Raw genomic sequence first — 15,436 nt, 5'->3', positions numbered from 1 at the left:
GCCCAGCCTGTGTCAGCTAGTTTGCTCTGCCATGGCCTCAGTTTCTAGGAAACTGCTGGTCCAGAGAGAGACTACAAAGTACAACTGAATTTTGTTTAAAACCCCACAAACAGACATATGAATGGGTACAACCCATTTGGAGAACCATTTGGCAGTATCAGCTAAAGCATAATAAGCCCCATGACCAGGGCTGGGCCGCTAAGTGCTTAATAACTGGTTCTGGGAGTGTAATTCCAGCATGACTATTGTTTGATGTATTTTTTCATGTTAAAGAGCAAGATGAGAGAGAAACGACTAGATGCATGTCAGAACTTCACTTATTTGTCGGTGATGTGAGCAATGTCTTTCCTGAATCAGATACATAATCGTTTTCCAGCACTATATAATTGAAAAATATTTTCTCAATTGTTTGTGCTATTTATGATATTATAGCTACAGAGATGACACACTTATTAGTTTAATCTGCATTGTGGACATTTTCTCTATCACTTTCTTAAGTCTAACTCTAGACAATCAATAAAAAACAACAAGCCCTGATTTGTAGCATTTGCCAATTTCCAAGGTGACTGATTTCGTATTGCCAACGTGAATGGACATCACTGAATCTGGAGTCGGGAAGAGATGAGTAATATCATGTTATACAGTGTTCCTGCCAAACAGGTAACAATAGACATAAATAACATCGAGAACGACAGGAATGCAAGGGAAGAAGGTCAGAGTGGGGCAGAATTCTGCAAGCTCCTGGCAATCTAACAGCTGGTTTTCATGAACCCAGATGAGCCAGCTCCTGTGCAGCACTGCCTAAGTGTACACCTAATAGAACTGTGTGCACGCGGGCACCAAAAGCACAAACAGGAATGTTCACAGGAGCATTACCCCTAACATTCAAAATGTCTCTTAGTGGTAGACAGGAAAAATAAACTATAAAGCAACAAGAATGGCTGCTACCCACTATAACAGGGCTGAATCTCAAAAATACAATGCTGAGTGAAAGAGTTCGGACACAAAGTTGTGTCTACCTTTGTGCATAGCTCTGACTGTGTTTATATAAAGCTCAAGAACAGGTCAGATGAGCCTATGATGTCACAAGATAGGAGAGTGGAAACTTCAGGCAGAAGGGGTGGGAAAGTGATCGGTGGGGCAGGAGTGGGGCTTCAGGGTGCTGGTAATATAGGGTTTTTTCTTTTTTTTTCTTTTTTTTTTTGCGATACGCGGGCCTCTCACTGTTGTGGCCTCTCCTGTTGCGGAGCACAGGCTCCGGACGCGCAGGCTCAGCGGCCATGGTGCACGGGCCCAGCCGCTCCGCGGCATGTGGGATCTTCCCGGACCGGGGCACGAACCCGTGTCCCCTGCATCGGCAGGCGGACTCTCAACCACTGCGCCACCAGGGAAGCCCCCTAGGGTTTTTTCTTGATTTGAGTGGTGATTACATGAGGGTGTTCATCTTGTGATAACTCACCTAGCTGTACATGTATTAACCATGCACTTTTCTACACGTAGGTTGTACATCAATTAAATGTTTATTTTTAAATGCCACCAGCATGAAGGCAAACAACTGCATCTCCCAGAGGGGATGTGTCAAAAATGCTGCACTGGGAGGCCCTCTGGAACCTGCAGGGCAAATCTTTCCTTGATAAACAACCTCCTCCCTCAAAAGTCAACCCTTGACGGTGGCTGAAGAGAGAAAGGGGAGGGGAGAGGAAGGGGATGGATATTTGTAAATGGACAAAAGTTGTGGTTACCCAAGTCACAGTGGGATGGTGTTTGAGCTGGGCCTGGGCTCAGGAGAAGGACGGAAGGGAGAGAAGGAGGGAGGGAGGGAGAGGAAAAGAAACGAGCAGGTCTGGCAGACTCTGCCCAACACCTGAGCACAGTGACAGGTGCTGCTCTGGACGCTGTGTGTGCACAACACATTGGATCCTGAGCCACCCCTGCAAGGTAGGTCCTGCCATCACTCTGCCCATCTCACAGATGAGGACACCAAGGCTCAGGGGCGAGGTGACACCAAAGCGCCCTCTAGGCAGCCTCAGGCACCAGGAGCTGTGCTCTCCTCACCCCGCCCCACCCCCATTACTCCCCTAGGAAACTTTGTGTCTCTGCTGCGAAGGCAGTGGCAAGAAGGGCCTGAATGTTCTGCCAATGTTCACCTCCCTCCCACACTGGCACTGAGCCTTCGTAATCTGGGGCCCCCAGCATATTGCTGTTAATCAAAATTAGCTGTGGCTGATGAAGCAGGGACATCAAAGGGGCCCACAGGAGGAATAAGGAAACAAATGAAAAATCGAGTCAAATGTTCCCAGCAAATGCTGACACCTCGAGTTCCACAATCTGTCTCATCTCTCGCCCCCAGCCCCACCCACCTCGAGTCAAGCAGGGCAAGAACCTGCCGCCTTGGGGCAGAGAGGCCAACTTTTCCATGCCCTTGGGGGCTGCTGAGCTAGCTCCAGACTGGAAAGAGTGTCCATGACCTCTGGGTCTGGCTCCAAGGCCGTGCTTCCTCCCTAGCCAGCCTCCTGCTCTCCCAAGCCCCTGCCAGCCCCAGGAGGAGCAAGCCTTCTTCCTTTCCTTTTGTGGATTAAATTCTGGATCAAGTCAGACCTCAGTCCAGCGCTCAGCTGGATCGGGGACCAGGGAAGCTGGGAAAAGAAAGCTCAGGGGTGCAAGCTGGCTGAGCCAGAGGCAGGCAGCCTGGAAGGTGATGACAGGTCTGCTGGCTGGGCTCCAGGCTTTGTTCTCCTGGGTTCCGGTTGTGCTCTGGGCCCAGACCAGCCATGAGGCCTGCAAGACACTGTCCACTGGGGCGGGAAGTAGAGCTTTCTGCTGGGGAAAAAGAGAGAGCGGGAATGGGGTGTGGGGCAAAGAAGGAGAACTGGTGGCAAGCAGGGAGCCCTGCAGGGCAGAATGTCCCCACAGTTCCTGTGACAGCTGCTGGTGGCAATGGAGGACCACCCACTTGCTTAATGTCAATCACCAAGCAGGGATGCCAAGGTCACAGGCTGAGGCTGGTGGGAGTGGGGTGGGGTTCTGAGGACCCATGCGGCTCCTAAGGAGAGTAGGGGTCCTCCTCAGAGGAAAGAGACTGCAGGAGGTACCTGCCCCCTAGGAAGCCCTCAAGCCACACCCTTTCTGTGCCCAGCGCCTCCTTCTTTAGAGAACCCACTTATGCCGACTGGCTCCTTTGCTCCCATGGGTGTTGGCCGTCACACCTGTGAAGTGGTTCTTCCTACGTCATCTCCCTCAAACTTTTGGGTCAGGGTTCATTGCTGTGATGCTGGCCATTTGTGGTGCATTAATTGTCGCTACCATTGGCTAGGTGGGAACCAAGGTATCCCGGGCTCTCTTCCCCAGGGAGGTTGGGGCTGAGGCAGCGGTCTGAATTGAAGCTGGGAGGACTTCAGTGAGATACAACCAGAACTGCCACCCGCCATGCAAAGGGCTCAGGAAGGAACTTAGAAGAGAAAATGTCCTGGGGAACCTTCCTCGGAATCTTTTAAGGCCTGTCACAGCCAAGGAAGAGGGCTGGCCTGTCCTCTAGAAGTGAGAGAAGGAGTGAGCACAGGTGTTTGGGTTCTGTGAAGTGAAGAGAGCCTGCTGCTACAAGGAGCAGCTGTGCTCCACCTCGGGGGAGGTCCTCTGCAGGGAAAGCCCACCCTCCTGTGGCCCCTCTGACAGACCCCCATCCCCACTCTCAGGCTGGGCAGGAACGAGGAAGCAGCCTGGTTTCCTGCTTTCTTACCCACAGCAGTGCCCTTTCACGCTGTGGGGGGAGGAAAGGCCCGAGGGAGAAATGATGCCAAGGTTGGAAAGGGATGGCCTCAGACAGGCCAGGCACCTGGAACGTGGGGACGACATAGACCAGCCACAAGATGAATGGCAGCCTTCAGCTTCCAACAGTGCACCTGGGCTACAGGAGAGGCATTTCTAATTCACCTCTTCGAACCTCAGTTTTCTCATCTCTAAAATGGGAGTAAAAATCTCACAGGGCTGTAGCAAGGATTCAATATTTATATTTTTTAAAAACCTTGGCACTGTGCCTGGCCCATTAGGAAAATGTTGGTTACAGCTTTGGCTGTTGGGATCTGTTTCAGGTTGGTTCCCGCAACCTTTTGGCATGCTCCCATCCTTTTGTTTTTTTGAGAACCTCCTTATTTTCTGACACCACAAGATGCTACAGGCTCATCTTATATGTTCCCCGACCCTGGCCTAGAATCAGCCATTTTACCAAGCCTGCCTTCCTTCCTTTTACTGGACAATGATAGTCAGAAATCAAAGCCTTAACACCGGGTATACTTGTTGCTACTGGGCTGTCTCAGCAGAGTGAGGTAATATAAGTAAAAGTCATACATGTAAAGTACACAGATGTACTCACATTTTTTCTGTATCTAGCCAGCTGTGCACGTACTGAGCTGCATACTGATGTCTCCAGTCTATCCCGTCCTCAGGATTCACTCCAGCCTTCCTTCCTTGTGTGTCTGTAACTTCCCTCCCCTGCGGTATACACAACCTTCTATCATCCATTTACTTCTTTGTTCTACCCCAGCACACCTGTGAAGCAATTTCGGAATTGCAGCCCTCTGGAAAACAAATTTACCAATTAGAGTATGCTCTTTACAGCTCCTTTCATCTTTAGCCTTACAATTTCCAGGCAAAACACTGTTTTCTAAAGTGACTCAGATCAGCCCCTTTTCCCGCCAGCCGCTTCAATGAGGTCATATCATGCATTTGTATAAAGTTTGTGTCAATCATCAACTTACCACCTCCCAGCTCTGAATGCACCCTTCAGCATGTGCACTGAGCTGGAATTCCAGAGTGAGCGTGATGGTGAGCTTTCTCAGTAGAGGGCGCCGGAAGGACATTGCAGGAGAAAGGCGTCCTCCTGCCAGTTCCAGTGAGGGCCAGGGGAGGGCAGGGTGGGCGTAAGGACAGGCAGTCTGGGCTGCCCATTTGCAGCCTGGGTCTGGTGATGACCTTTTCCAGAGCCTTCTCCATACAGAGCCGGGAGCCCCGCGCAGCCTGCGTGGCATCCTGTGCGCTGGCACCCGGACTTCCTCTCCAAGCCCAGGGACACACGTTGAGCTGCAGGCCCTGTGCAAGCCTCCACGTGGCTCAGGCACTCAGAAGGCCTCCTGGCCCCATGGCCCCCAGTGAACGTCTCTGCTATCCCTGGGCTGACCGCACCTTCTCCAAGGAGACCCGAAGCCCTTCCAAGTTTGTCCTCCCTCAAGGATTCTCCCTCAGCCCTAAGTTTCCTTATACCTTAGAGTTACTCTTAGATTATTTTAGTTTTTTATTGACTCTTCTGCTGCCCTAGGAGCACTCCCTCTGGGAGAGAAGGTTAGCCTCGGCCCCAGAGGAATGTGTCCTAAATTAATAAAGCAGCCCAATTATGACACCTTGGGACCAAGGTCAGTGGGATGAGAAATGCAGACTCAGGTTGGTGGCCCTACCTCTGGGCTAGTGGCAGGACAATTCCAAGTGCTGGTGAGGATTAGAGCAATTGAAACACTCATAAACTTTTAAAAAACTGGCTTATCTACCCAACTGTTGGACTGCACCCCACAGACCTACAAGGCCTGTGCCTGCCCCACTTCAAGACCAAAGAAAGAGCCCGGAGTCAGCAACAGAGACGTCAGTGGTGTCATGGATGGGGGAGCTTACACATCTGAAGCAAGGTCCTGGAGCGACACCCCACTGTGTGCGGTGGACTGGGGGGAAAGGAACATGGTGGCAGTCTTCGCTCCGGGGGCGGAGGGGAAGGGGAGATTACCAGTTACAGGGGAATTGATGTCAGGTGGGCTCATTAGTTACCAGGGAAACCAGCAGAGGGGCACGCCCCTCACCGCCGCTTTGATAAGAACAGTCACCAGCTGGGGCGGGGGCAGGAGTTTAGGAAGGTCAGTTGTGTGTAAGATATAGGTGAAGCAGACACTGGTAGGGCAGAGGAGGTACAGAGAGCCATCTTGAGTGGCCTGACCATACACCAAAAAAAAGGCATATAAAGGTGCATAAGAAGACATGTCTTAAGAATATGCATAGTCCCGTTATTTGTAATAAGCAAACATTGGTGTGGATAAATACATTGCGATTTTCATTCAATGGAATATACACGATTAGGAATCAATAAATTATGGCGGCATGGCACAACATGGATAAATCTCACATACATACTATTGGGGAAAAGAAATGTTAAAAGATAAACTGAGGCACATTAAAATTTTCAAGAGATTGAGCATATATCAACTGGAATCAGGCAGCACCAAACTGAAGGTTGGCTGGCTATGCTCCACCGACAGGGGCTGGGGGAGGCTTTTTTAGAGAAGACACAGAAGCTAAACAAGGAGACTATTTGATTGGCTATAGCTTACGTGGTTGCCTAATTTGGGAAAGCCTAGTTGGCTACTTGTGATAGGTTGTTCTTAAGTTTCGTTTTCTCAGATTCCAGTGCATTGATTCTGGCTGAGGTTTCAGTTTGCTTACAAAGACTACCAAGGCAGAAAAACCACCTCAGTCTAACGGACTCCTTGTTTAATTACCTTAACAGAAACAGAGGGCTGTGTTAAACATTTTAATAATAATTTTTATTTTTTTAAAAATGGTCATTTAAGTTTTCACTTTTTTTTGCACCATTAACAACAGAATTATGAAAAACTAAAACTCAAAACACAAATAAAGATGCTCCAAGAGAAGACAAAGGGGCTGAGCAGTGAGGGTCCCTGCCCACTACGGGGGTCTCCATTTTCACGGCCAGAGCAGGCTGGGAGCTCTGCAGTCAGGTACCTCGGGGCTCAGAGCACTCCTGAGTACCGCACTGGTCTGTACATCTCATCCAGATGTCAGTAGGTCCCACTGAGCTGCCTCAACTGCTGTGCTCAGGAAGGCATTCGTGTGGCCAGTCACTTGGTCTCACATTCATTCTGGATTGTTCATTACATTAGCCCTGGCCCAGGCTCTGAATTTTAACTCACAGGGATGGTGAATTTCAGTCAATAAACAGACAATCAGTAATGAGAACTTTTATAATATAGAGAGCAAGTTGTCTTAATGGGAAGTAAAAAAATTCTCAGTTGAATGATAATAAAAACGGAAGTTCAAATGGAACTTTTAAAAGTCCCAAAGATGGAAAATTCTGTTCTTAGGAATTAATTACTGATTAGGAGACTGGTTAGGGTTTTATCAGTCTGAAGGAGGAACTAAATTGGTTTACAAAGCTTTTTTTCTTCTTCTTCTTCTTCTTCTTCTTCTTGCACTCAGCACAGGACAGGGACGGAGCAAAATGAAAGAAAAACCGTGGAAGACATTCGTGTTAAAGTTGACTTAAAGAGCAATTTCCTTGGGGAATAAGATCCTAGAGGCTAAGGTGGCCAGATTTGAAAAAGAGTCCTGTCCTGTCCCAAAGGCTCTTAAAGCTGGGACTCTGAAAGAGGGCATTATTTTGGAATGGATAGATCAGGGATGATTAAACGTCCCAGCAAGACCCAACAGAAAAAGAGGCAAATTATTAGAGAGAAAATGGAAATGATGCCGCAGATTGGGAAGCTGTGGACCGTTGCCCTGGAAAAACCGACAGGAGCAATTGCAGGACCATGCCCATTCCTCCCTCACCTCACCCCCAGGCCCCGGATTGGGATTGTTCTACAGAGCAGCAACAGAATTTGGACAGAATTCATTTAACATTTATTCAAGTAATTCTTGAGCACCCAAGCACTGTCTGGGTGGATAAAAATTCCCTGCTCTCCTATTTCAAATTGGTTGTTTCCTAGAAACTAAGGCTATGTCAGGACGTGATTTAAAAACAAATCCCCAAAAAGATAAATACAGAATGGTGAGCCTGCGCGTCCGGAGCCTGTGCTCCGCAACAGGAGAGGCCACAACAGTGAGAGGCCCGCGTACCGCAAAAAAAAATTTTTTTTAAATGAGACCAGCATCTAAGGGCTCTTCTCTGTACCAGGCACACCTAGAATCCTTCCACATAAAAGGCACATTTCATCCTCCAAAAGCCTGAAGCCACTTGTTCACTGCCACACAGACCAAAGACCCCTGACTTCCAGTCCAGACTCTCCCCTGTACCCTCACCCTCTTCCTAAATCTTCTCCTAATCTGCCCTGAGGTTGAGAGTACGTGGGAGGAGTACAGAAAAAGAATTTGAAAGAGAGAAATTGATTAAGCGGGCTCCCCAAATCTGGTTAATTTGTGACCCGAGCCAAGTAATATAGAGAAACGAAACTGGAGGGTGAGGAGGGCAGACTCAGATGGCCCAGGGTGGGCCTGCTGTTGAAGGACCTGAACTCTGGTGCGGCAGCAGAGGGCGGGAAAGAGGTGCCCGTGAGGTTGCCAAATGCTGCCATGGCCAGCCCCTCCCCCTCCTCCTCCCCCATCTTCCTTTTCCTCCTCACCCACTCCCACTGCCTCCCTCCCTCCCGCTTCTGTACCTTCCTTTTCCGTCTACAGCCCACTGCTCAGACTGCCAGTGCCTGACCCAGCTGGTAGATGCCATCACGCAGTCCTAGGACTGGTTCCCCCAAAAGCAGGCTCTGTAAACCTTGCGGGAAGGAGGGACACCTCCGTCTCCCTCTCGTGTGATTGCTACCAGGATCTCTCCAGGTTTCCCTTCCCTTCCGCTTCCTCGTGTGGTCTCCACCGTAACCGAGCATCAGAAGCACTTGGGGAGCTGTTTAGAAACGCTGATGCCCAGATCAACTCAATGAGAACTTCTGGGGCTGGGACTAGTAGTGTCCCTGTGAGACACGAATATGAATATCCCGCTATCTTCTCTTCAGCCCCACGGAGCTTTCCCAGGCCTAGGCATACCCCACCCCTACCCCAGAAACCCAGAATTCTCTGGAAAAACAGGTAAGTGATGTTACTCATGGTAGTTAGAGAGAAGAAGCCATTCAGCCTATGTTAATTTAATTGCGACAAACACTCTCACACTCTTTAATACTTGTGTTCAAATATTTATATCATTTAAGCACACAGTTTTCAAATTAGAATATTCTCACCAGAGCAAGCGGCTAAAGGTAATCTTTACGTGACCCAGAAACACTCTCTGGGTATCTTTCAAGATCTCTTTAACATAATTATTTTCAAAGGTGGTTTTAATGAAACAGAGCAGGATATGACTTTTTTTTTTTTTTTTTTTTTGCAGTACGCAGGCCTCTCACTGTTGTGGCCTCTCCCGTTGCGGAGCACAGGCTCCGGGTGCGCAGGCTCAGCGGCCATGGCTCACGGGCCCAGCCGCTCCGCGGCATGTGGGATCTTCCCAGACCGGGGCACAAACCCTTGTCCCCTGCATCGGCAGGCGGACTCTCAACCACTGCGCCACCAGGGAAGCCCAGGATATGACATTTTCACACAATATTTCACACCAGCTACAAAGTCAGATGGATCTTTTGTTGAAATATTCTCTGGTCACCCCCTTGTTATCTGAATGAGCTTTACGCTGCAGAAGGGTATTTGCATTTGTTCAACTGCAGGGGAAACGGAGGAGGCCATTCTCCCCTTCAGGAGATCTCTTTCTTCAGCAGCAGTTAGGAGGCGGGCACAGGAATTTCTTTAGTTAACACCAGGCAGGACCAGGGAGTGGACAGTGGAACATGTACTGAGCGGGCCCTACAACCTGAAGGTGAGCAGGAGCCCTAGGAGGGAGGGAAGGTGGGTGCTCTGGGTGGGGTGGATCTGCACACAAGGCAGGAGGGCAGGGAGGGCAGGAGTGTTCAGAGGATGGCCCGGAGTGCGGGGCTGGGGTTTAGGGTGGAGGCGCGGATATGGCCTTGGGGGAGCATGAGCCTGGCAGGGCTAAGGCTGGTGGAAAGGCAGGGCTGGCCTGTGAGGGGTCTGAATGCCATGCTATAGCCCCATGTAGGTGGGGGTTTCCGCCTCTGGAAAGACCCGCAGCTGCAGTGTGGAAAGTGGCTCAAGCAGCCCTGGAGGCGCCGGCAGGCCAGGACAGAGGCTGTTCTGCGGGCCTGAGCTGAGGTAGGAGCTGCCAGGCTGGAGGACTCGCCGAGGGCAGGGCTTTCCTCATGACAGGTAGTGTCTGCTGCTTTAGCACCCACCCCGGCATCAGCCCCGCTCCTCTCTCCTTCCTCTTTCCCTAGCCTCTCCTGGAGGAAGTAGGGGACGATGAAGCACCTCGGGGTGTGACCATGGCCTCCCACCCACGTGGGGACTTTGTAGCCTCATCTCCGGGGCATGGGAACTACAACAGCTTTGGTCTCCAATGGGTGGAAGAGTGGGCTTGGGAGTTGCCTTGGACAGCTTAGTGTCTGTGAAACATGGTCCCACAGAGACTTGGCGCAAGCAAGGAAGTGAAGAGCAAGGATGCAGGGATTTGAGCAAGGTCCCAGGATGGCCGTGTCCTTCTTTGCGTCTCTCCTCCCGGATAGTGAGCACAGCAGCCCAATGGACAGGGATTTTCAAATGTTACTTCTAGAAAGGGAAACTGCAGCCTGTCTCCACCATCTATAGTGCTTCAGAGGTAAAAAGGTGTGTTCCCAGTTAAAGGTGGGCAAATAGCAGAGCCAGGCTGAGATCCACCCGTCCTGACACAGAGTCCAGGGCCCTCCTTTGGTAATATTTTACTGGATGACGCCATGCATTCCGTGTCTTTCGAAATTCCCTGTGGAGCCTAGTGCTGTTCTCGGAACTTGGAGCCAGCATCAACTGACCTTTGTCCTTGGGGCAAAGACCTGGTCCACGAGCCCAGTCCAGGGACATAAAGGGAGAGTGAGTCTGAACCCTTGTTCTCTAAAGTGGGAAACCTCATGTCCTGCTCCAGATCCGTCAGAGCCCGGGAGACTGTTGCACCCAGCTCACGGGGACAGCAGCGATGTGTCAGGACATGAAGGTGTGGAAGCAGGTGTTCCAGGAATTAATCCGGGAGGTGAAACCATGGCACACATGGAAACTGACACTAGACAAAAGCCTTCTTCCTAACATCCTGAAGCCAGGGTGGGCACAATACCAGCAGTGGACCTTTGCCAGGTGAGTAGGGAATGCGATAGCAATATTCCAGAAAATTCTTGCTTATTTCTTATGGTGTACACTAGTTACTTGTCTTGTTCTGCTCATGCTTGTAAATTGAAGATTACAAGAAGCAAGGTGCCCTTGATCCAAGACGTTTTGGCTTCATTAAAAATTTTTCCTTTTTACACTGAACCCCAAAACAATAGCAGGACTGGGCTAATGCCCAGATACAGAGAAAACAGGCTGCAAGGGGTGAGGGTGAGAAGCAGTGAGGAAAGGAGAAGAGGAGGAATGGAGGCTATTTCCCTCAACCACAGGAGAGTTGGATGAGCAGGACCCAGGGTTCATGCTCCCTGCATTGGGAGACCTAGGGTCCAACACAGAGTCCGTGGGGAGAGGCCCTGTGTGCTGAGGAGAACTGTCAGGGAGGGGGCGGAGGACAGGGAGAGCTGAGCAACACTCAGCAACCTTACCCCTCTCTACTCCAATCTGATGGAGTCTTTTTAAAATAGGACCCTCAGAAGTCATCCAAAGTCTCACCCTCTCTTTTCCAGTTGGGAAAGCAGAGCCCCAAGGATTGGGAGTGGGAGGCTGGGACTCTATCCCGGGACTGGGGCCGTGCTCATTGCCTGCCCAGCGACCCCTCGCCAGGAGAGGGTCTGGGCAGAGGAAGCAGAGCTCTCTTCTCCTGGTGGCGCATGGTTTTCCCAGGCCAAGAGCATGGGAGGAGAGTCTCAGCTCATTTCTCCCAGTTCTGGAGGCTGGAAGTCCAAGATCAAGGTGCCAGCTGCTCTTCTGAGCCACAGGCTTCTCATTGTGTCCTCACATGGCAGAAGGAGCCAGGGCGTTCGGTGGGGTCACTATTATAAGGGCACTATATAATAGCCAAGGGCTCCACCCTCACAACCTAATCACCTCCCCAAGGCTCCACTTTCTAACACCATCACCTTCAATGTTAGGATCCCAACATGGGAATTTGCAGGGGGGACACAAACATTCAGCCTATAGCACTTATCCACACCCACTTGTATCTATTTTTGGATTTCAGTTCAGGGTTCTTGGGGCTGTTGCACTTGTAGCCTTTGACCCATTTAAATCTACATTTGAAGAAGCCTTGATTTGGGGTCAAGAGACTGGAGTTCCAGTCCTGCCTCTTCCACTCACTGGGTCTCTGGGTGTGACAAGTTCCCAGCGTGTGCCTCATCTCTAAAATGATCACACCGGACTTCGAATTTGCCCAAGATTCCTTCCAGCTCTGATGGCTTGTGATTTGCTGTTTTCATGGCAGACACAGCTGTGGGTCACAGAGCATGCTGGTGGCACAGTGGAGATAGGACCAAGGGGCTCAGGATTTCTTCCCCACTAATCCATGACCCGGATCAAATCATGTTTCTGTGTGTCCCTCCGGCACAGCCCACAACTGGGCCATACTGGGCCAAGCTGAGGGTCTTGTCTTCTTTCTCCACAGGTTCCAGTGCTCCTCATGCTCTCGAAGTTGGGCCTCTGCCCAAGTTCAGGTCCTTTTCCACATGCACTGGAGTGAGGGGGAATCCAGGGGCCAGGTGAAGATGAGGGTCTTTGCCCAGAGATGTCAGAAGTGCTCCCAGCCTTCGTTTGAGGTTCCCAAGTTCACAGAAGAGAACATCTCAAGGATCCTGAACAACCTGGTGTTGCGAATTCTGAAGAAATGCTATAGAGAAGGATTTACGTTGGTGGAGATTCCTATGATCAAGGAAATCTCTCTTGAAGGGCCACATGACAGTGACAATTGCGAGGCATGTCTGCAGGGCTTTTGTGTGCAGAGTGAGTTCGGTCTGGCCATGTGGTCACCAATATCCCCATTACCTCCCACAAAAAGCTCACCCATCCTCGGGATTACCACCGAAATACCTTCTCCCACGAGGAGCAGCACTGGAGGGGATGCAGTGAAGAAAAAGAAGGTATTACCCAGACAGTCGTTTCCTGAGACCACACTAGCTGAAAGCCTCCCCACTTCCTGGAGCCCGAGAGCAAACACCAACGTCCAGGCAGAGAGAAGAGACCAGAACTCCTTCAACAGTTGCACTTTCTATTCCCACACAGCCCAGCATACCAGGAGCTTAGGCGTGAGCTGCTGCTGTCTCATCCTAATAATCATCATTGTAATTGTGGTAAAAACCACTATCTGAGCCTGGAAAGCATGATGTTGAGTTTAAAAACTCAGACACACAGTCATCTATTGTATAATCCCATTGATGCAAAATATTCAGAATAGGTAAATCTAGAGATGGCAAGTAGATTTGTGGCTGCCAAACAAGGGACTGGGGGGAGAGGGGAAGTGGGGAGCAACTATTCAATCTGTATGGGTTTCCTTGGGGGGGTGATGAAAATATTTTAGAGGTGATGGTTGCATGACACTGTGAATGCACAAAATGCCATTTATTTGTTCATTTTAAGATGGTTAATTTAATGTAAATTTCACCTCAATTTAAAAAAAAAGAATGCTGCAATTTCATTCATTCTCTAGAGAACTGAGACTGAGGCGTTTATGGCTCACAGAACAGTTTGGAAATCTTAGGAAACCCAGTGACCCTCTCCCCAGACAATTTTGCACAGACCTTCTGATGTCAATCTGTGGAGGCGTTTGCCAGCCAAAGCATTAGTCTGAAAAGACGGGTTCTAGAGCAGTGGTCTCCACCGAGGAGCTACACGCAGCTGAGGGCTGAGGCAGGACCATCCGCCAAGGTGGGGAGATATCCTTACAACTCCATTTAATTTTTGTTTGTACTTAACTATTTCTTGTCACATGTTTTATCATGTATGTTAATATATTAGTAGAATGGTACAGTGATATGATAAATAAATACACACCCATTTGGAGTGGGTGTTCAGTTTCTCATTGACAGGGTTGCAAAATCAAAAACATCGTTACAGGGGGACCCTGTTCTGAAGGACCAAGGGTGGAAGTCTGTCCATGGATTCTCACCAGGATTCTGAAACCAAGTTGCTTTCTATACAAGTTTTCTGTTCTGATTAATGAGAATAATTTTAAGACTCATTCTCACATCTTTTTTATCTAGAAATAGGAATCCTTCTGTATACGTAGCTAAAATGAAAGCAGTAGTCATTTACAGCAAATGCTCCTTTTCACTCATCCTTATCTCCTTCTCCAACTGCCTGTCTCTCTCATCAATGACAGTGGTTCCTGAAAGCACAGGGTTGGTCTGGCTGAGCCCTAGCCTTCAGGCTGCTCCTGCTGGGACAGTCTCTAGAACTTTTTCATTTTGTAAAACTGAAACTCTGTAGCCATTAAACAACAACTCCCCTTTTCTCCCTCCCCCTAGGCCCTGCTAACTATCATTCTTCTTCCTGTTTGTATGAACCTGCCTACTTTAGATACCTCATACATGTGGAATTATATAGTGTTCGTCTTCTGGTAACTGGCTTATTTCACTTAGCATAATGTCCTCAAGGTTTATCCATGTTGTAGCATGTGACAGGATTTCCTTCCTTTTGGGGGCTGAATAATATTCCACTGTGTATATGTACCACATTTTGTTTATCCAGTCATCCATTGATAGACGCTTGGGTTGCTTCCACCTTTTGGCTGTTGTGAGTAGTGCTGCTGTGAACATGGGTGTACAAATATCTCTTTGAGACTCTGCTTGCAACTCTTTTGGCTATATACTCAGAAGTGGAATTACAAGATCATATGATCATTCTACTTTAATTTTTTGAGGAACTTCCATAATGTTTTCCACAGCAACTGCACCATTTTACAGTTCCACCACAAGGATTCCAATTTCCTCACAGTCTAACCAACACTTATTTTCTGTTTTTTTAAATATAATAGTCATATCAATGGGTGTAAGGTGATATCTCATAGTGCCTTCGACTTGCATTTCTAGAAAATGCAATTTTTTATGATGTAAGTTTACACTTTCAAGGCAATATCAAAAATAATATTTGTACAACTCAGCACAGAGGTAACTATTGGGAACACAACAGAAATGTGTAGCTAAATTCTTCACAGACTTGCTATTCATGTTCAAACGTTTGAGCACAGTCTACATATCTGTACTAGGCAAACTCCAGGAACTTAAAATGTAATAGTGGGACAAGACAGAACAAACACATGCCTAAGAAACAAACATCTAAGAGAAAAGAGGGTGCCCCAGCAGCCCATAAATAGCTGGAAGCTGAGTGACCAGTGAGGTGGGGAAGGCATGCTGGGTCATTAATACAAAAAGGGGTTCTTAGTAGAAAGCAAATCATAAAATATTAAAGTGGGGATCAGCCTTAGAAACTGTCTTCTCCAGCTCTATTTTTTGCAGGTGGGGAAAATGAGGCTCACCCAAAGTGAAGTGATTTTTCCCGGGATTATACAGTGCCTTTGTGAAAGAGCTGGCCTTGCAATCCTGGCTCCCTGAGTTCCAATGTTGACTATCGGCCCCTTCAGGAGGTAACAAAATATGTTCAGAAAGTCACAAAA

General features: G+C 48.9%; 1 protein-coding gene across 1 annotated transcript; it reads left to right on the top strand.

The window, feature by feature from the left end:
- Positions 1-10,828: 10,828 nt before the first annotated feature.
- On the top strand, positions 10,829-13,133 carry RTP3 (receptor transporter protein 3; the record flags this gene model as incomplete). The annotated part of the gene is made up of 2 exons (XM_079712603.1): positions 10,829-10,983; positions 12,434-13,133. The coding sequence occupies 2 exons, from the start codon at positions 10,829-10,831 to the stop codon at positions 13,131-13,133; spliced, it is 855 nt and encodes a 284-aa protein (XP_079568729.1).
- Positions 13,134-15,436: the final 2,303 nt, after the last annotated feature.

The sequence above is a fragment of the Hyperoodon ampullatus genome (assembly GCF_949752795.1).
Source record: "Hyperoodon ampullatus genome assembly, chromosome: 10".
Taxonomy (NCBI): Eukaryota; Metazoa; Chordata; class Mammalia; order Artiodactyla; family Ziphiidae; genus Hyperoodon; species Hyperoodon ampullatus.
Note: the sequence above shows the minus strand (reverse complement) of the source record. Positions and strands in the feature narration are given on the sequence as shown.